The sequence below is a fragment of the Vipera ursinii genome, assembly GCF_947247035.1.
Source record: "Vipera ursinii genome assembly, chromosome: 1".
Taxonomy (NCBI): domain Eukaryota; kingdom Metazoa; phylum Chordata; class Lepidosauria; order Squamata; family Viperidae; genus Vipera; species Vipera ursinii.
Genome location: NC_139512.1, coordinates 26,096,785 through 26,118,924, shown reverse-complemented (window position 1 = coordinate 26,118,924; position 22,140 = coordinate 26,096,785). Strand labels below are relative to the sequence as shown.

Genomic DNA, 22,140 nt, shown 5'->3' with positions numbered 1-22,140 from the left:
GATAAAATCTTGTCATCACTTCTAGTTTTCCTTTAATAAATTTTTGAAGCAATCACTCAAAAACTCTAAACAGTAATTGGAAAATGGTTTAGTGCAAGTTGGTCATTAAAATAATGTCAAATACATAAGCAGGCCTGTGGTACACATTACAAAATGAATTCAAGTAAAAATGTTACATGTTTTCATCATCTGATTCATCCTCTTCTTTCAAAGATTCCTATTAAGAAAATAAAATCAGACCTAAATTAATCTACATTGTTAAAAAACCCCAATAAATGATAGAAAAATAAGCATTCAGATTTTCAGATAGTGAAATGCAAATTAATTATTTGATGTGGACACATTGGATTAATGGAGTAGATACAAATTCAAGAGCAGCCTTTCACTTTACATTTTTTTCTGGCATTATTATTGTCTAATAATAGTAAACATTACTTCAGAAATATTCTTTCTCCCATAAGAGTGAAATAATATTGAATAAAAATATCTTCCCAGTGATAGCACTAATACTTTGGTATATCTTCCCCAGGAGACACTTAGCATCATCTTTACCATGTTTCATAAAGTTGCCAAGCTGATATTGTTTGAATATAAACACATTATATTCTGATGTTACTTAATGTTTGTTTAAGATGGAAAAGTATTCTGGATTCTGATTATTATAAATTACTGTGACTCTAGGGATCTGAGCAGTATATATTTAAATCTTTTCATTATTAACTGCATAATTTTGATTCCTGAATTATTTGAAAATATCTTGACAATTGTGGAAAAATGTCTAGAATTGTATTAATTTAAAAGCCATTTTCATTTGCCCTGAAATTCCCAAAGTTACCTTAGCATATTTCTCTGCTTCTTCTTTAACATCTTTGGGCACAGTTTCATGTTTTCCTTTAGTTGCTGTGAATTTAAAAAAAATTAGAACAGCTATAATTGGAGAACAAAATTCAACTTTTTTAAAAATTGTGTCAGTTATATACCTCAAGCAATGATCTATCATAAAGATTATATTACTATTAAGTTTAGAGCAAGATTTTCCTTCATATTATTTAAGAAAATATTTTTTTAAAGTGATACATTACCTTCTCCAACCCAACTTAGTTCAAGTTCAAAGGCTTTATCTTTTACTTCATCATGGACTATGTAGATTCTAGAAGGAAAAAAATTGAAAATATAATTATCACTTCAAGAAGAATGATATGTATTAAAATGTTTTACCTATATTTAAGCACAGCATATTCTTGGATTTTAAATGATGTAAAAATCATATATTTTTCATATAAATCAAGAATAAAAAGTTGTGGACATGAATTTTTTGGCCGAATCCAATTTGATGTCTAAGAGCCTCTTACCTGATCTAAAAGCTGTGTCTAATTTATTTAAACTGTAGGATGTCCTGCCCCATTGTCAAAAGAAAAAATAATCTCATTTTCTTTGGGAATCAGACCAAGAAAAAAGTACAGGTAGTGCTTGAATTCCAACTGTTCAAAAGTACGATAGACCTACTAGGAGCTAGTTAAGTCTGGATTCAAAGTTATGACAAGTCTTCCCACACAGTCACATGACTAAACTTTGGATGTTTGCTGCCTGGGCCACATTTACAGCCATTTGCAGAGTCCTATGGTCATGTGACTGAGTTTTATGACAGTTCTGCCAAAACTCAGCATTTACTTTGGTTTTCAGCAAAACCACAGTTAGTGAATCATTGGTTTGCTTAATGACTATGGCATTCACTTAACTGCATCCAAAAAGTTGTAAAATCAAGTCTATCACATGATTGACTCTTAATGACAATCATTTCTAACAACCATGACGGCAGACTCCATTACATAAGTCACGGACTACCTATGATTTTTGTTTCAACCTAAAAGCTGGCATGAAAAATACGTCACTTTTTTAAAAAAAACTTACATTTTTGCAACTTCTTTAACAGCTTCACGGCATGTCATTTCTTTCATCTGTGGATGTATTATTAGCATTTTACTAATTGTTAAAACAGAAAAGCAATAGTGCAATTATAAATAGCCTCAAAATATATTTATGTGTGTGTATGGATATTGTATATATATGTGTGTGTGTGATTACTGCATAGTGTTTTTGGTATAAGAATCACATTAAATAGTGCTCATGAAGGTTATATTCCATCTTGTACTAATTTTATCAAATCAATCAGATAAATGTGATGTGGTGCTACTAGAGCTGTTTTTTTTGGTTCATCCAACAATACCTGGGATAGTATTAGCTTCCTGAGATAAAACATATTTTTAAAAATGTATGTTTTGATATGTCTACATGTAAAATAGAATTCTACCGTGTCTGGATGGGATTGGAGAACCAAACTGGGAAGCTCCAGAGAAGATTTGGAAACAAATATTGGGAGGATATAGCTCATCTATCTTATTACAGGTAGTCCTTGGGTTGCAACTGCAAATAGGACCAGGATTGCTATTGTTAAGTGATACAGTCATAAAGTACGACTACATATGACCACATTGCTTAGCAACAACAATCCCAGTATTCCCAATTGCTGCTTTAGCCCCAAGACACACCTGGGCATAACCTCAAACTGACAGAAGGGAAGTTCAGACAATGTTAAAAAGTATTACTTCACAGAAAGTAGTGGAGGTTTGACACCAACTTCCAACGGAGGTAGCAGCTCAGTCATCAGTAACTGAGTTTATACATGCTTGGGGATAAACACATGTCCACCATCCAACAAAAAATAACAAAAATAATAAAACAACCTTAAAGAGCAAACTTGACGGACCACTAGGTCTTTTTCTGCTGTCAGTTTTCTGTTTTTCATGACATGAAATTTTTAATTGGGGTTTTAATTGTGTACAGGGTCAATTTAATATTTTTTAATTCGGTTTTAACTTTTGTATGTTGGATTTTAATTCCCTGTAAACCGCCCTGAGTCCTCAGGGAAAGGGCGGTATATAAATGTAACTAAATAAATAAAATAAATGCATTAAATGGGAAGTGGCAAGAATCTACTTTTTCATTTATTTTAGTCTAAGGTAGACTCAGGCTGAACAGGAAATAATTAAGTCAGACTATAAAAATGTATACATGTGCTTCTAACAATTCTACAATGTGATCCTGGTTTCTTTTGAGTATAAATAAAGAATAGCAATTTCAATTTAGAAACAGCAGCTTTCACTATCTCTACTGTAAATGAAAAGTGTTTGGAAATGAATTCAAACTATAGGGAAGAAAACCATGTCTTCTTACAAAGTCTGAGTGACACAGGAAGACGTTTGCAGGGCACTAAATTCCATACCGTGTTTCTCCGAAATTAAGACCAGGTCTTATGGTTTTTTTACCTCCAAAAGAGGCACTAGGTCTTAATTTCAGAGAATGTCTTACCTTAGGTCTTAGGACCACCACAGCCAGGCCTCCTACACCCCGACGCCTGTCGCGCCATTGCTTGACTTCTGTGGCCGCCTGCCGCCACTTGTGACCAGATGCCATGTGGTGCATTGCGCCATTGCCGCTCCTCCCAGGAAGCCGCCTGATGCTTTGCGCCGTGTCTGCTGCTTGCAGCAGGACGCTGCATGGCTCTTTGGGCCGTTTCCGCAGCAGAAAGAGCCCAAAGGACCACGTGGCCTTCTGCCGCGAGCCACAGAAGCAGCCTGAAGTGCTCTGCAAGCAGCAGAAGCAGCCCAAAGTGCTGCGCAAGTAGCAAAAGCGGCCCAAAATGCACGAGCAAGAGAAGCGGCCTGAAGCACCATGAGCATCATGCCGGGAGGAGCAGCAACGGCACAATGCACCACATAGCGTCCAGCCACAAGTGGCGGCAAGCGGCCACAGAAGTAGTCAAGCAGTGGCACGACAGGTGTCGGGGTGTGGGAGGCCTGGCTATGGTAAGCGGGTGCGGGATGCGTGGAGCTGCTTTACCCCCCACACCCCAACCCTAGCTTGATTTTTAAGGGTGCACCTCGCCCCCAAACTAGGGCTTAGTTTTGGAGTAGGGCTTATATTAGGCCCAACCCCCCAAAACAAGCTAGGACTTACTATTGGGCTGCGTCTAACTTTCGGGGAAACACGGTATTTACTTGTTTTCGTTTAATTTTGCAATGATTAAGGACAACTTTTTTAGTGAGATTTTTCTCCCATAAGATTGAAATAAGACAAAGGGTGCAAACGTAGATTCATTCAATGATTTAGATTAACATGCTACAAGGATAGCAATACTTAGATGGAGTCTAGCTTGAACTGACGGTAACTATGTCATTGCAAGTCAATGTTTTATTGCTTTTGCCTTGTCAAAAGGACCGAAGAACCCTGGAAAATCAGAAGCATTTCCATATAGATTTCCAATTAATATCAGACATTTGTACAGAAGAACAAGAACTGCTTTTAGTATGTAATGTGCTACAGTATAGTCTTACCTGGAGCTTTTCAATCTCTGTCTTTGCAGCCTGTCTTGCTTTACCAATAGCACATCCCCAGTAACCCTGCAAAAAGCAAAAAAAATAAAGACCATATTTAAGAAAATCCCTGTAAAAAACACAGAGTATTGTTTCAAAATGGCAGACACATTTCATAGATAAACATACACACGTGGTTTCTCAACACAGTCAATATTTTTATATCATCTCCAAATTGATAATTTATCTAATAAGAATCTATCCGTTTGCTGATCTTTAATTTAGAAGCTGCCTTTTACAATACAGCAATTCAGAGGATGACAACAGTGCAACAGTAGCATCACTACTATTGAACACAAACATTTGAGGCAAGAGACAGAGGAAGAAACTGCAGATTTTTTTTGCTTCTTTTTCATAAATAACTTAGAGCATATTGGGCAAAAAAACAAATAGTGTTATTTTTGTCCATTTATTATAAAGTAAAAGCAGTAAGTAGGAATTGTGGATAAATCACTTACAGGATATTCAGAATTAAGGTTACTAGTGGCAAGTGGATTTAAATCTTTATCAGAATAGATAACTTCGCACTTTTGCTATATAATAGTGCCTGTCAGAGCAAACCTTAATTTTCCCACAAAAACAGATGGAATTTCAATTACCAGCTTATGATTTTAGATACTCTACTGTTATTACAAGGGACGCGGCGGCTCAGTGGGTTAGGACACTGAGCTTGTCAATCAGAAGGTCGGCAGTTTGGCAGGTCGAATCCTGAGTGCTGCGTAGCAGAGTGAGCGCCTGTTACTCGTCCCAGCTTCTGCCAACCTAGCAGTTCGAAAGCACGTAAAAATGCAAGTAGAAAAATAGGGACCACTACGGTGGGAAGGTAACAGCTTTCTGTGCGCCTTTGGCGTCTAGTCATGCCGGCTACATGACCATGGAGACGTCCTCAGACAAGCGCTAGCTCTTCGGCTTTGAAACGGAGATGAGCACCGGCCCCTAGAGTTGGAAACGACTAGCACGCATGTGCGGGGGAACCTTTACCTTTACAGTTATTACATACTTCTGAAAATTGTGTTTACTGTTAAATAGATTTAGCTACATACTCGCTATGGATAATAGATAATATTCTTGGTTTTCACTTAAACAGATGTAGTTCAAAATACTTACATATGAAACTCCTGATGGATCTATCATGTAGAGCTGAGCACCATCATCATCATCATAGGAACCTAACATGAAGCTGGAAAATCAAGGTTTCTTATTAGAAACTATTAGGGAGAATTCTTCAATAAATTATAGAAAGCAAAGTCATTCATAATTGTTTCACTGAAGGAATTGGTACAATTGCTATACTCCTAAGAGTAAGTACTTAAGTTATTCATAGTGATAAATCAATCCCTTATATTATCCATACAAATAAAAAAAGACAATTTATTCACACTCCTGAACTGGATAATGGCAGAATAATACAACGACCATATGTACAATTTGGTATATTACTACTTGACAATAAATAATCTATATTCATTCAGTTTTTCTGCTTTAAATATGCCCTTTTTAACACGACATGAATATGAACTGCTTAACATTTTGCCTAGGGAGAAAGGTAGTGTTTTTAATCTGCTTTTATTGATTGTTGCGAGTCACCTGGGATCGTTTTATGAGATAGGTGGACCTGTAAGCTCTGTCAATAAATGAGTATGTTGAGAATGTGAGAAACATGCAGAAGAGGCCTTCATCCTGAAGGATAGACAATGGCTAAAATGATGATGTTGAGAACCAAGAAAAATCCCTGGAAAAGGCAAACCATAATGATATAGACAGAATGGAGCATTTGGAAATGCTCCGTTATTCTGTACTTCAACAAGGTTCGCCTATTTAGCTATGAAATTTACTTGTGCTTTGGTCTAGGATTTGTGAATCAAGTAAATTGTGATTTATTCAATAAACCTTGTTTGAGCAAATTTTGTTACAATATACAGTCATGGCCGAAATTGTTGGCACCCCAGAAATTTTTCCAGAAAATCAAGTATTTCTCACAGAAACGTATTGCAGGAACACATGTTTTGCTATACACAGGTTTATTCCCTTTGTGTGTATTGGAACACAACAAAAAAAGGGAGGGAAAAAAGCAAATTGGACATAATGTCAAACAAAACTCCAAAAATGGGCTGGACAAAATTATTGGCCCCCTTTCAAAATTGTGGACAAATAATATTGTTTCAAGCATGTGATGCTCCTTTAAACCCACCTGGGGCAAGTAACGGGTGTGGGCAATATAAAAATCACACCTGAAAGCAGATAAAAAGGAGAGAAGTTCACTTAGTCTTTGCATTGTGTGTCTGTGTGTGCCACACTAAGCATGGACAACAGAAAGAGAATAGAACTGTCTGAGGACTTGAGAACCAAAATTGTGGACAAATATCAACAATCTCAAGGTTACAAGTCCATCTCCAGAGATCTAGATTTGCCTTTGTCCACAGTGCGCAACATTATCAAGAGGTTTGCAACCCATGACACTGTAGCTAATCTCCCTGGTCGTGGACGGTAGAGAAAAATTGATGAAAGGTTGCAACGCAGGATAGTCCGGATGGTGGATAAGCAGCCCCAAACAAGTTCCAAAGGAATGCAAGCTGTCCTGCAGGCTCAGGGAGCATCAATGTCAGCGCGAACTAACCCATCGACATTTAAATGAAATGAAACGCTATGGCAGGAGACCCAGGAGGACCACACTGCTGACACAGAGACATAAAAAAGCAACATTACAGTTTGCCAAAATGTACTTGAGTAAGCCAAAATCTTTCTGGGAAAACGTCTTGTGGACAGATGAGACCAAGATAAGAGCTTTTTGGTAAAGCACATCATTCTACTGTTTACTGAAAATGAAATGAGGCCTACAAAGAAAAGAACACAGTAACTACAGTGAAATATTGTGGAGGTTCAATGGTGTTTTGGGGTTGTTTTGCTGCCTCTGGCACTGGGTGCCTTGAATGTGTGCAAGGCATCATGAAATCTGAGAATTACCAAAGGATTTTGGGTTGCACTGTAGAGCCCAGTGTCAGAAAGCTGGGTTTGCATCCGAGATCTTGGGTCTTCCAGCAGGACAATGACCCCAAACATACGTCACAAAGCACCCAGAAATGGATGGCAAGAAAGCGCTGGAGAGTTCTGAAGTGGCCAGCAATGAGTCCAGATCTGAATCCCATTGAACACCTGTGGAGAGATCTTAAAATTGCTGTTGGGAAAAGGCGCCCTTCCAATAAGAGAGACCTGGAGCAGTTTGCAAAGGAAGAGTGGTCCAAAATTCCGGGTGAGGGGTGTAAGAAGCTTATTGATGGTTATAGGAAGCGACTGATTTCAGTTATTTTTTCCAAAGGGTGTGCAACCAAATATTAAGTTAAGGGTGCCAATAATTTTGTCCGGCCCATTTTTGGAGTTTTGTTTGACATTATGTCCAATTTGCTTTTTTTCCTCCCTTTTTTGTTGTGTTCCAATACACACGAAGGGAATAAACCTGTGTATAGCAAAACATGTGTTCCTGCAATACTTTTCTGTGAGAAATACTTGATTTTCTGGAAAAATTTCTAGGGTGCCAAGAATTTCGGCCATGACTGTATGTGTTAACCAATTTATCTCCCTGTGTCCTCCTTTGCTGCTATTTTGAATGGTTTGTATCTTTTCTTTCTACTTAATCTGATTGCCCAAGAATTTATAAATATACTTGTTACTGCTATAGTTATTTAGAATATATAGGGAGACCCCATATATTCAGTTTGGTATAATGGTTAAGGCATCAAGCTAGAAATCAGAAGACTGAGTTCTAGACTCAGTTTAGACACAAACCAGTTGGATAACCTTGAACCAGTCACTATCTCTCAGTCCTAGGAACGAGGTAATGACAAACCATTTCTTAAAAAAAAACCCTTGCGAAGAAAAATACAGGAATTAATCCAAGCAATTGCCAGGAGTCCAAAAACAAACCAAAAAATGTTATTTGCAGTGCATTCCCAATTCTGAAAATTCTCTCAGGTTTGTAATAATCAAGATCTACAGGAATGGCTTTATTCTATCAGCATTCAGGGACTAAAGAGAACTAGATTGTGATTTATTACTTGCTCTGAAATTTTTAATGCCAGGGTACACTGAACAATAATGTAAGAAAAGTTGATACCTGCAGCCAAAAGGTCTTACAGCACTATATAGAGTATAGGCATGTACATACATAGCAACTCTATCTGCAAGATGCTATAGGGAGAAAGGAAAATAATTTTAGAGCACTGGAAGTAATATTTCCATTTAAAATAAAATGAGGTAAATTCAACCTATATTTCCGAAAGAAAAGTGGTGAGCCACAAGGTCGCCCACTCAGCCCTACCCTCTCTGTCATGAAGATGGGTAGGTTTAGAAGGTTTCATTTGCCCTTGTTCAGCTTTTCATGCTATCTAGAATAACAAACTAATTAACTGTAATTAATTTCAAAACAACTTCAAGCTACGGATTATAAATCTGGCTGTAGATTACAGTTACTGTAGAGTCAGCTGCTATTCTGGTAAGATAATTCATAATAAAATATGGTTAACTAAATATTTCTAAATTTCAACAATTTAATGTGGCTTAGGTGTTTCTTAGCTATGATAAAAAGTAGCTATGATAAAACAATAACCTACTTTTAATGGAATATTATAACCATAGTTGGACCTAAAGTTAGAAGCTTCTTCTCTTGCTATGTCAGCCAAAGATCGGGCATCAGCGAGGAGTCCTGCTACTGCCTGAAATATAGAAGCACATTTCAGAACCTAAGCTAACAGGAATCTGAAACTCAACATGCCAATCTCTACACCTCATTCTGACAGTATCTTTTATATCAGGAATGTGATTGCCAGGCACATATTTTGAGAACTGGATAAACCAGAACTCCTGCCCCTACAAGATGAAGCCCCAATTGCTTCCTGGTAAGTTGAAAGTTACAAGTTGACTATCCAAGACACAGTTTAATTATAGGGTTGCTTCTATTAAAACTTGAGTCAAGTCTCCCGTGAATCAAGCTTGATATTTTTGTGCCTACATTGACATATCTATGTTGTTTTCTTGGCATTAGTACAGAAGTTTACAGAAGTAGGATTTTGTTTTTAATTTCTGAATCTACAAGGAAACAAAGGGTTATAGGTTAAATCTCCCATGAAGTTCCTAATCAACTATGCCTAGTTTTTTAAGGTCAGCCAAGATCAGTTGGGCGCTGGTACTTAGCCACATGCTAAATAATAAGTAAATACCAACTCACCATTCCCACATGTCGATCAACATTAAACAAACGTTTATTGGATCCTTCCTCATACAGTTTGGATAGAACTAATTTTTCTACTCCAAAAACAACACCATCTTTACATCGTATCCCAATTGCTGTACTGAAGAGAAAATGAAGCATAATAATCAGTCAAATATACTTTATTGCATTTAGTTTGATAGGATTTGTATTGCTACACAGATTTAGAGGCTAGGCTGCATGGCCAAAATGGCCTCTACAAATTCATTAATTCTGTTATGTCTGGGGACATTTCAGTAACCTAACAGAAAGAAAATACCTTAAAGGAATTTATTTAATTTTAAAAGTCAAATCTAAAATAGTGAGTTGATTTAATAACTATTTAAGCAAAACAGTCTCAATTAAAAAATAAATTACTGAATTTAGTTTTAAAATATGCACAGCTGGTTAGGTAATAAAAATTGCTTCTCATCAATTCTAGACAAATAAAATTTTAAATTATTTCCACAAGTACAGTATCGCATGGGATTAATCCTATAAAAAAGAGCTATATAACAAGCAGATATATAAAAATAAATTTTATAAGCAATATAGTATTAAAAAATTATAGGTGAAACTCCGGAGCGCCCATATGTCTCCCATTTCAGTTTGAAAAACTGCAATAGAAAAACCAATAGCCTACCTACAGAGGACCTAAAACAACTCTTGATGGTCTATCACAATACCATCTTTTTTTATTTTAATATTGTTCACTTCTCAGAGTCGCTTGTTCAGATGGGTGGTCATACAAACTGAATAAAAACACTGACTGCAATCAGGTAGTCCTCGTCACATGCCTATTCCAGACTGCAGCGGAGGCCTTGTGAAATGCATGACAGGTCCTTGGGGGGAAACCCCAAGCTCCTCCTGGACTCTTAACCAGGGTCTATCAGTCATCTCAGGCAAGCCAACTCAATAGGCCTCTCTACAGTGAATTAGCTGCAAGTATAATTTCATTTTTTGTATCTTGTTTCAGAGAATTTCAGAGATTCAAATAAAAATAACAAGTTGTTTAAATTATTTGGACTAGTGGAATCCCCAAAAGTAACTGACTACATTATTGCATAATGTAAAAATTCATATCTTACCTGCTGTTTTCGACAGCTTTCATAGCATACTCTACTTGAAATACTCTGCCATCTGGAGAAAATGTAGAGGCTGACAAATCATACTGTAAGAAAAAAAAATCATTTGAGGACCCAGATTGTTGGGGGCAATAAGCTGACTTTGTAATAATGCCGCTTGGGGGGGGGGCGAAAGCCCTAATAAGCAGGCATATACATAGAATGAAGGCTATTGCTAAGCACATTGGTTTGTGCTTAAATTGTAAGCTGCCCTGAGTCTTCGGAGAAGGGCGGGATATAAATGGGATTAAAATAAAAAAATAAAAATAAAAATAAAGCAAAAATAGTAGAATTGTATTCATTAGCCTTTCATTGCATCCCTTGGATACTTGAATATTCTTCAGAATCACCTTATAGGGAAAATGGGTAGAATAAAAAATAAATAAAATACAATATTTAATGTTTTCCCACTATTAAAACAAGTAGATTTCAAAATGCAAAGGAATTCTGTACTTACTAAACAAACGTAAACACAGAAGACAATATTCTTCATTAACCCCAGATGAGAATAAAAATACAACTCTAAGCATATTTTCTCAAAAATCAGTCACTTAAGCTCAATAGCATTTACTCTCCAGGAGGAAGAATGCAGATTTCAGCCACAGAGTATTAGCAAAAACAGTTCATAAGTATTCTCTTTGTATTTATTCCTATCCCAAAAAAGAATCAAATTCATTCTGAAGTATTACAAATTATATTTCATTTAAATTTTCTAGTAATCATTACAGTACAGCTCAGCACATATACAGAATACTAATTTTTAAGGGGCAGAAACATTATTTTAATACTTAAATATTTTGTTTATACATACACTTTCGCTCACTCTCCTTCACTGTCAGACAATGATAAAAATATTTATATTTGTACATTGTCTCAGTTGTAAGTGGATAACCATCTTAATCTTGTGCCAAGCCTCTCAAAATAACAGTTATCTAAGTCTATGACCCAGTGACTAATGCAACAGAGTTTGAAATACAGGTAATCGACCACAACTGAGACCAAAATTTCTATTGCTAAGCAAAATAGTTATGTGAGTTTTGCCCCATTTTACGACCTTTCTTGTCACAGCTAAGTAAATCACTGCAGTTGTCAAGTTAGTAAGTGTTGTGACTCAGGGCCAGCCTGTGGGCCCGACAGCCGGGTCCGATGTATCGGAGGACTCAGATGTGGGGGAGGAGGGAAACGAACCGGCTGATGATGATTTGGAGACTTTGCAGAGTCCTCAGCCGGGAACCTCTTCTCAGCTGTGTGAGCCCGAGAGTGCGGAGGATGATGACCCACAGCTGGCCCTGTTCAAGGACGCCCGACGCAGGAGGCAGACGAGCAGGGACAAACAAAGGAAGGCTATGGGACTCCTCGGGAGGAGGCACAGGGAGACCACGCCCTGAGCTCTCTATAAAAGAAGTGTTTGGGGAGGGGCTAGTTGCTGAAAGCAACTTTTTCTTTGAGAAGTCAAGCTCTTGTATTTTTGTAACAGTGTAATTAAAACTTGGCAGAAGCCTTTTGATCTTGGACGCTTTCCAGACTCTTCCTTTGATTAGGGGTGCGAGAAGAGGGCTGGTTCAGAACAGTAACACAGTCGTTAAGTGAATCTGGCTTCCCCACTGACTTTGTTTGCAGACTCTGCAACTGTCATAAATATGAGGGCAATTCGGAAATAAACCTGTTTGATTATCAATGAGACACTTGCAGATACAGAACTTTTATTATCCACATAGAAAACTACATTACATTACTTTTTGACATAATCACCATTCAAATTGAGGCACTTGTCATAACGTCTTACAAGGTTTGAAATTCCTCAATATTAGTCTGGGCTATGGGGAAAGGGGTGATCAAAAACATCCCAACGGAACTGCTTCAAAAGTTCTTGGGTGAGTCTAGCAGTGTGCAGGCAAGCATTATCATGAACCAACAACACACCGGAAGTGGTGCCATAGAAAATCCCACCAAATGTGAAGTTGCCAAAGGAATACTGTTAGTGAAGTTCATGGAGCATGGTTTGACCATCAATTCAGAAGTCTACTGTGAAATGTTACAAAAACTCAGATGAGCCATCCATAACAAAAGTCAGGGCATGCCGACTTCCATTGTGGTGTTGGTTCACGATAATGCTCGCCTGCACACCGCTAGACACACCCAAGAACTTTTGAAGCAGTTCCATTGGGATGTTTTTGATTCCCCCCCCCAATAGCCCAGATTTGGCGCTCAGCGACAACTGAGGAATTTCAAACCTTGTAAGACATTATGGCAAGTGCCTCAATTTGAATGATGATTGTGTTGAAAAGTAATGTAATGTTGTAGTTTTCTAATGTGGATAATAAAAGTTCTATATCTGTGTCTATCATTGATAAACAAATGGAGGTTTATTTCCGAATTGCCCTTGTACATGCCAGTTGCCAAATGTCTGAATTTCGATTATCTGATCATGGGGATACTGCAACAGTCTTTAAGTGTGAAAATGGCTATAAGTCACTTCTTTCAGTGCCATTGTAACTTTGAATGGTCACTAAATGAATGGTTGTAAGTTAAAAACTACCTGTAGAGGTTTCTATGCCAGCATCAAAAATATTCTAAAATAGTGTCCCCAAAAGACGTCATTGGCAGCCAAGCAGAAACGGGCATCATTGGCAGCTTTGGGTTTGGGGTGAGGAATGATGCAAGTGATTGTTTGGTTCAATTTTGCCATGAAAATCAATTTTGAATCATGAATACCTGATTCAAACAGCACAACCATTATTTATACATTTGGACCTCACCAAATAAACTTCACCATAATCAAATCGACTATGTCCTATGCAGTCATCAATGGTCCATTCCTTGCTGTCAACACATCCAGGTGTCAATTACTGTTCAGATCATGAATTGTTGGCAGCTACGATCAGTCACATTATGCAACATCAAAAGAAGTGTGACATCACCAAAATCCCTTCCATATGTGGTACTGAGATAAAAAATAAGTTTGAACTGCCGGACATTGCTCAGATGATGCCTGACAAACTTTAGCAAGAAATTTAATCACGTATCATTGAAGCAACGCACCATACAAGAAGCCAGAGAAAAAGTGCAAGCTGCTCTAAGATGAAACCATCAGAATAGCCAAGTGAAAAAAAGCTGCAAACAGGAAGAAGTAAGTAGAACGAATGCAGATTTCCAAACAGCATTAAGGAAAGACAACAAATTATTCTGGGACCAACTTTACAAGGAACTAGAAGACGACTGCATAATGGGCCACACCAGGAATGAACTTGTGCAAGTCAAAAAGGATTTTACTGCTCGTAAAAGCATCATCAAAAGCATGAAAGGGAAAGAATAGGTGACCATCAAGGTGGCAACAATATACAAACAACTGCATCCAGTAACAAAGAGGCTCAGCCTCCCAAGGATGAGGAAAGGGAAGCAGAAACAGAACTAGCCATCCTTCAGGAAGAAGTTGCGTGGACTATGAGCCAACTACCAGATAAGGCCTCAGGTGTTGATACCATGCGGGTAGAATTACTGAGACCCACAACTATAACAGCCTTGGCTCAGAAAATCTGGAAAACAAGCATGTCTGCAGAATTCAATATGATCATTCCATTCCAACTTCAAGGGTTGTTCCAATTACCAAAATACCTCACGTTAGCAAGAGAGATTGTGTTATAGGGAAGAAGGGTAGGCTGCTTTGTCTCTAGGCCACATGGCTCCAGCCTGGAAGAGGGTACCATTTTTGGAGCAGCTGCAATGAATTATGCCTGTTCCAAAAATGGTACCCACTTCCATGTGGCCTAGAGACAAAGTGGCCTACTCTTCTTCCCTCATACAAGCTCCAAAGATCTTCTAAAAGTAAGTACACAAGCAGTAACTGGGAGTGGGACCCAGTGGTGAGGGGAACCAGGACTAAAGCACACAGGGAACCTAAGGGGCAGCAAGTGGAGCATAGGATACCTTGGGAAACCTGAGGCAGGGAGAACTTTGAGGTACCCTGTGCTCTGCTTAACTGTCATCAGGGTGAGCAGGGATGGGGGTCGTTAAGCAAAACCATAATGCGGTCATCTCACTTAACAACCATTACAATTTGCGATTCTAATGGGCAGTCTCCATTACAGTCACAAGTTGAGGGCTACCTGTATGATATTGCCATTTATATTAATCATCTTTCACTTTTTACTATGTAGTAACAACAATTTGCATGATTCTTGGGCAGGTTTACACTGTCTTGCTTATCAAATCTTAACTGTTGTTAATAAATTTTATTTTTATTCACTCTTCTATATAAAAACAAATTATTCTGAAAATCAACCCATAGCTGGATTTGTCCATCATGCTAAACTCTGGTTTTCTTAATTATTTTTGAATTACAATTTACTATGCCAGAGTGAGCGCCTGTTACTCGTCCCAGCTTCTGCCAACCTAGCAGTTCGAAAGCACGCAAAAATGCAAGTAGAAAAATAGGGACCACTGCGGTGGGAAGGTAACAGCGTTCCGTGCGCCTTTGGCATCTAGTCACGCTGGCCACATTTATTTATTTATATATTTTATTTTATTGGATTTGTATACCGCCCTATTCCCGTAGGACTCAGGGCAGTTTACAGGGCAGTTAAAACCATGAATACAAAAAATTAAAAACAATTAAAACAATTAAATTAAATTCAAGCCCCAAGAGTAAATCTAAAACCCAGTTAAATTAACAACCCCACAGTCTGGACCAAACAGATCGAAGAGCCAAGTTTTCAGGTCCCGGCGAAATGAGCGAAGGTCGGGGGCAGTCCTAAGTTCTGTGGGTAGTTGGTTCCATAGGGCAGGCACACCCACAGAGAACGCCCTTCCCCTGGGAATAACCCGCCGGCATTCATTAACTGGCGGTACCCTGAGAAGGCCCTCTCTGTGGGGGCGCACAGGACGATGGGAAGATGATGCCAGCAGCAGGTGTTCCCTTAGATAGTCCGGACCCAAGCCATTTAGGGCTTTATAGGTCATTACCAGCACCTTGAATCTCACCCGGAGGGCAACCGGAAGCCAATGTAGCTCACGGAGAAGAGGTGTTACACGGGAGTATCGGGAAGCTCCCATCAAAACTCGCGCAGCTGAATTCTGCACCAGTTGAAGCCTTCAGGTGGTCCTCAAGGGCAGCCCCATGTAGAGGGCATTGCAGTAGTCTAACCAGGAGGTCACGAGCGTATGAGTGACTGTACATGACCACGGAGATGTCCTCGGACAAGCGCTGGCTCTTCGGCTTTGAAACGGAGATGAGCACCGGCCCCTAGAGTTGGAAACAACTAGCACGCATGTGCGGGGGAACCTTTACCTTTACCTAAAAGCATGGTTTACAAATAACCACAGCTTGGTTCAAACAACACAGAAAGCAAAAACAAATGTGCCCATATATTTTATGTTCTTGCAATCAGGAAAAATGAAAATATTGGCTTTGCTGAAACTAAGTTTGCTTATAGTGATTTACATGACTGACTGACATAAATGAACAGCAACCTCTGCTGGTAAACTAAGCAAAGCAATAACTTGTATTAACTTTTCAAACTGCAACTCTTTATACTTAGAATCATTTCACAGATTATGGAAATCCAATTTAATAGCAGGTATTGGGAGTACTACTGGATTCATATTAATTTCCATAAAATCATATTATATTGTATTTTGAGGTAGACAAGTCCAAATCTGCCCCAGTTCCTATAGTTCGTAAGAAAGCATGAAGCATCTCTTTTCAAACAATGATTTGCAATGGCTGCTTTGGAAGCTGTTCCTGTACCGTATATGCTCTCAACTGATAATAACCAGTCATTTTGCAATGTTAAAAGATACCACTATCATAGAACAGGTGCTTCGCAGTCCATAAAGCTCCTCCAGCCATTGTAAATATTCGTACCACCTCCTTGGTCACATAAACACATGTCAGGATCATGTTTCTGACCCACTGCAGGGTTTTGTGGTGACTGCAATACACAATATTTTTGTGGATTTCTAACAAAAACAATGCCCACTCAAATGAATAGGTTCACTTAAAGGTTGTTGCATAGAAGGCCACAAAGTGCTTCTGGTCACTTGTGCCTTGGCAAATTTGTTTAATGGAGATCGCGACTGGCCCATCACATTAAGCTTTCAACCAACACCCCTCATTATCCCCAAACTCTCCAGCCAGTATGACTATTGAAAATTTTGATGAGTGTATAGAGAATACAAGTTGAGGAAAATTATTGTGGCTGCGTTTTACACATTTTACACCATTATTAAATGCATCCAAGATTTATAGAATTAAATGAATTCTTTGGCTCCATCAGCAAAATGGGCTGAATGGGACAAAGTATTCTTTGATTGAAGCCCTCCAAAAAGAGTTGGCTTTTGTCAGTAAAAAAAATCAGCAACTTTGGCCCTAGAAGTTATTCTGAATGGGGTGGAACTCTACCTGAAAGGGTTGGTTCACAATCTGAAGATTGTCCTAGATTTGTGCCTATTGCTTAAGTAGCAGGTAAAAGGTTTCTGTCCAGCTTTGGCTGTAATATCTATTATGAGCTACCTGGATCAAGAATTATTAATAGTAATTTATACTCTGATCAGAACAGCTAGCCCTTTACTTATGACCATATTGGAACCTGCCCATCAGTCATGTCACGAGGGTCATAAACGTTTAGTCAGATAATCAACTTGATTTTACAATCTGTTCTGCAACAGACATAAAGCAGCCAGCAAGGTTGTTAAGTGAACAACATTGTTAAATATACCAATTGTGTGCTATGGGTGCAAACAAAAAACTAAAAACTGGAAGTAAATGCTAGATTTTGGCAAAAACTTTGTAAAACATGTCCACATGATCATAGGATGGTACAAATGGTTGTAAAACTCAGCCTGGTTGCTGAGTTCCCAACATTTGATTATATCACCACTGGAACTTTAAATCTGGTTCAGGCAGGTCTGTCATAACCTTGACCAGTTGGAAGTCAAGGACTACCTTTATTTGACTGATTAGTGTAAGGTATTCGACAGTATTTGGAGACAACACAAAAGTTTCAGCTGGTTCAATATGTGCTAGCAAATTTATTCATGGGACAATTCCATCATAATAGCATCATGGCAGCATTAGGTAAGTTATTGTTCTGGTTACCTTTAGGCGTCCAGGCCAATTCAAAGTGCTGGTGATGATTTACAAACTTTTTATTATAAATCAGTTTTTGTCTGGCCAGTAAGAATATTGTAAGATTTGTCTACTTGGAGTTCCCATTCCGTATGAGGCAAGGAGGTCATGGACTAAGCAAAAGGGTGTTAGCATTCCAACTCTTGTTCTTTGAAACTCCTTGCATCTGATGGTTTGCACTATTTTCATCTGTCACATGTCATGTTTTAGCAAAGACTTCAAATTTGCCAAATAACATAACTCTACCATCTTGAATTCCCTTCAATTTGGCAATAAGCTAAGCACATTGATTTATGCTTCTTAGATTGTAAGCCGCCCTGAGTCTTCGGAGAAGGGCGGGATATAAATGGGATTAAAAAAAAAAGCTAAACCAAAAGACACAAATGGGCATAAATTCCATTATGAATAAATTACTTAAAAGTTTAGTGTGTCTTGCAAACCCAGAAAAATTGCAAAATGATGATACAAAGCCAGTTAATGTGCTTTCTGGGGAAAAAAATCTCATACTCATAGATGGTGCTATCAGAATTTGTTCAACCGCTGAATGGTAGCAAACAGACTTAGTCTCCTCTCATTTAGCACCTGTCAGAATTTTTGCCTCCCCAGATAAGGGAGTGTAATGCTGTTCCTGAAAATGTATGATCCAAAGACACGAAGTTTGAATTATTGTGGACATATCTACACACCTATATCCTGTAAAATACGTAAGTTTTTGATGTTTTTGTCACTCATAAAACCCCAGACTGAGGGGTTTTAATTTAATTTAATTTAATTGGGTTTTAGTTTAACTTCAGGGGCTGTAATTTAATTAATAGTTTTAATTGATTTTAATTTTGTATACTATGTATTTTAATTTTCCCTGTAAACCGCCCTGAGTCCTACGGGAATAGGGCAGTATATACCGTAAATTTAAATAATAAATAAATACAACCCATCCCATTTTCAAAAGCTGCCGCTTGGCTGGTGACTTATAGCAAACCAGACTAAAGTCCTTAGGTAAAATAATGTCTACATGTTTTTTCACTGTAGATCTTTGAAAGAATGCAAGCGAATTAGCCAAGATGGACAGCTCGTGAATTTTCCCCTACCTAGTAACTAGGGCTGGGGTAGGCAACCTCGGCTCTTTTATGACTCGTGGACTTCAACTCCCAGAATTCCTGAGCCAGCCATGGCTGGCTCAGGAATTCTGGGAGTTGAAGTCCACGAGTCATAAAAGAGCCAAGGTTGCTCACCCCTGAAGTAGGGAATGCATGATTAGGGTTTTCACTTTCAAGATTCACAGCTAACGCCGCCCGTTAGGTAGCAACCTGGCAGGGAAGCTCTCAAACCAAAGAGGGCCGTCAAGAAGCAAGCCAGGTTTCCCCCCGGCCGTAGTTCGATGGCTTTGTACACTGAGAGACAGTGGATGCCAGGACTTGGAAGGGTTTTGGAAGGCCCTGGAAAGTTTCCAGGCCGAGGCCCACTCTATTCCAGGAAGACCTGCCTCCTTTCCTCCGCTCAGACTCGCCTTCCGCTTTCGATTTTCTTCTGTGACTCAGCAGCGCCACTTAGCAACCCAGCGCTCCAGACGTCTGCCGGTGACGTAATAGAAAGCGCGAGGCTCCCTCACAGACCCCGGATGTGCAAAGCAAGTTAGGTCAGGGGTAGGCAACCTCGGCTCTTTTATGACTCGTGGACTTCAACTCCCAGAATTCCTGAGCCAGCCATGGCTGGCTCAGGAATTCTGGGAGTTGAAGTCCACGAGTCATAAAAGAGCCGAGGTTGCCTACCCCTGAGTTAGGTTGTCCCCTGGCCGCGCCTCCCCCTCCCAGCGCCTCTCTCCTCCCACCTTCGAACCCCCCCGCCTTCTGCCCCCCCCCAATTCGAACAAAACCGGGGCCGGGGCCGAGGCTCAGCGCTTCCTTCACCCCTCCTTTCGCCGCCTCACTCACCCCGGTGCCGATGGAACTCATGACGGAGGAAGCCTCAAAACAAACCACCTCTCGGCTCCTACCCGGACTTTTCTCTCTCTCTCTTTTTTTTTTTTCCGCCCCTTCAGATGATCACCCACTCGCGCGTCTCAGTCGCTCTTCAACAACGCGCACATCCATTGGACGCCGCCTCCAAGCGTCTTGGCTAATGATTTCCTCCGGTAGGCTTACGGACCCGAGGAGGTGGAGCCAGCCGCACAAAGTATCGGGGGCGCGCTCACGAAGGATCGCCGAGTCACTGCAGACGTTTTTATATGCGCGCGCTTGATTAAAAGAAAAAAAAGAAAGAAAAAGGAATGATATCCACTACAAGAAGCCGGAACTGCAGAGCCCGGCTAGCTCAGTCGGTAGAGCATGGGACTCTTAATCCCAGGGTCGTGGGTTCGAGCCCCACGTTGGGCGGCTGTTCTTTTTTTTTTTCATTTTTTTTTACCTTCCGGAATAAAATTTAGGGAAGAAAACCAATGATGCTAAAAAAAAATCAAAACAACAGCAGCTAGATTCATTGGGTTTTCTGATTAGGTGTGGATAACAGTGGGCTTGAAACCTGTTTTTATAGTAGTTACTAGCCGCAAGGAAATACAGATGTAAATAATAATAATAATAATAATAATAATAATAATAATAATAATAATAATAATAATAATAATAATAATAATAATAAACAACCTTTATTGTCAAAGTACAACATGTGTACATTTTTAGCTGAGCCTCCCCCCCCTGCTTTCTACCCCCAACACACAGTGACAACAAACCCTCCATCCCACCACACTGTGTGAACCAACTACACCACACACCGGCCTCCCAAGTCAATTCTGCATAAGATTATGTCCCATTTAAAAGCCTAACAGCCCACGGATAAAAGCTATTTTTCAGCCTGTTGGTACGGCTGGCTATGTTCCTATATCTCCTACCGGTTGCTGTCCAGCTCCACGCTTCCTTAATTCACTGACCCACATGTGTATGCAAAACCTGCATACGCTACACAAATAATCATTTTTCCTTGTATGACAATGCTGTAGCCTAGGAGTTCTCATACTGTAGGCCGAGGGATCCTAGGCAATTTTGAGAGGGAGAGGAGGCCTGCAATGAGAAGCACACAGTCAAATTCCTATGTGAGCTTAACTCTACTTGCCTAAACATGCTGGATTCTGACTTGTCCAGACTTCAGAGTTCAGGTTTTATGTATGCAAGACTGATGGTGGCATTCTACACTCCCTCATTTGGTCTAGCACAGGAGTAGGCAACCTTGGCTCTTTTATGACTCATGGACTTCAACTCCCAGAATTCCTGAGCCGGCTGTGCTGGCTATGCTGGCTCAGGAATTCTGGGAGTTGAAGTCCATGAGTCATAAAAGAGCCGAGGTTGCCTACCCCTGGTCTAGCAGCTCAGGGGTAGCCAAAAGTTGAAGTCCATGAGTCATAAAAGAGCCGACGTTGCCTACCCCTAGCTGCATGTGGGCAGCAAGATCAAATCAACAGGGATGGGATATCTCACTAATTGTGGAAAAGACAGTTCCCTGCCCAGCCTAAGTTACCAAAGGGTCAGCAAGCTACGTGCACCATTTCAAAGGAAGTATGGAGAGAAAAACCTCTGCCAGTTACCAGGACTTCCCCTCTGCTAAGGAGTAGAGCAGGGTGGCAGGGTGCGTTCACTCCGTGATGCTCAGATGAACTCTCATCTAGGGATTAACTCCCTGGTCTCCCTCCACAGATTAGCAGCTCCGGGCCCATTATCACTGGATCTAGCATAAGTCTTGGTCCTGCAGGCTAGTTTGTGGGTGATCTGTATTTGACCATGCGGTTTGGAGCCAAAGCAGCTCAAGAGCCCCAAACAGCTTGTCTAATTGAGTTGTTGATGGCAAGCCTGCTCAATCATGCACATGATATAAAGAAATGGGCTTGTTCAATATAGCCAAGTGGGCAGGCTGTAAAGGGAAACAAAATGCTTTATGCTGTGCAGAAATGCTTAGAAAAGGGGGTGGCAACACATACAGACGTAGATCAGGATCAGAGCTTGTCCAGCTCCTGGTTGGCCTTTGATGGCTAGGCTGAGGTGGCTGTTCTATAGTAATACCTTGTGTTGTGAAGCAAGGAACATTTTTGTTTTGGCTTGTTTTTTTAAAGGAACATGCAACACAGAGCAAGTCTGCAAAATTGGGAGTGAGAAAGGAAAGGAAAAATATAGGGAGATGAGGGCAGGAAAGAGAAATGGTGGGTCTGAGGAGAAAGAAAGGGTGTCTCGG

General features: G+C 39.7%; 1 protein-coding gene across 1 annotated transcript; it reads right to left on the bottom strand.

Moving 5' to 3' along the window:
* Positions 1 to 72: 72 nt before the first annotated feature.
* PSMA3 (proteasome 20S subunit alpha 3) lies at positions 73 to 20,439 on the bottom strand. The gene is made up of 11 exons (XM_083350078.1): positions 19,857 to 20,439; positions 10,764 to 10,846; positions 9,655 to 9,778; positions 9,041 to 9,142; positions 8,545 to 8,618; positions 5,541 to 5,613; positions 4,395 to 4,460; positions 1,912 to 1,958; positions 1,083 to 1,150; positions 836 to 900; positions 73 to 217 (listed from the first exon to the last, which is right to left on the bottom strand). The coding sequence occupies exons 1-11, from the start codon at positions 19,875 to 19,877 to the stop codon at positions 173 to 175; spliced, it is 768 nt and encodes a 255-aa protein (XP_083206204.1). The 5' UTR covers positions 19,878 to 20,439; the 3' UTR covers positions 73 to 172.
* Between the last annotated feature and the right edge of the window lie 1,701 nt (positions 20,440 to 22,140).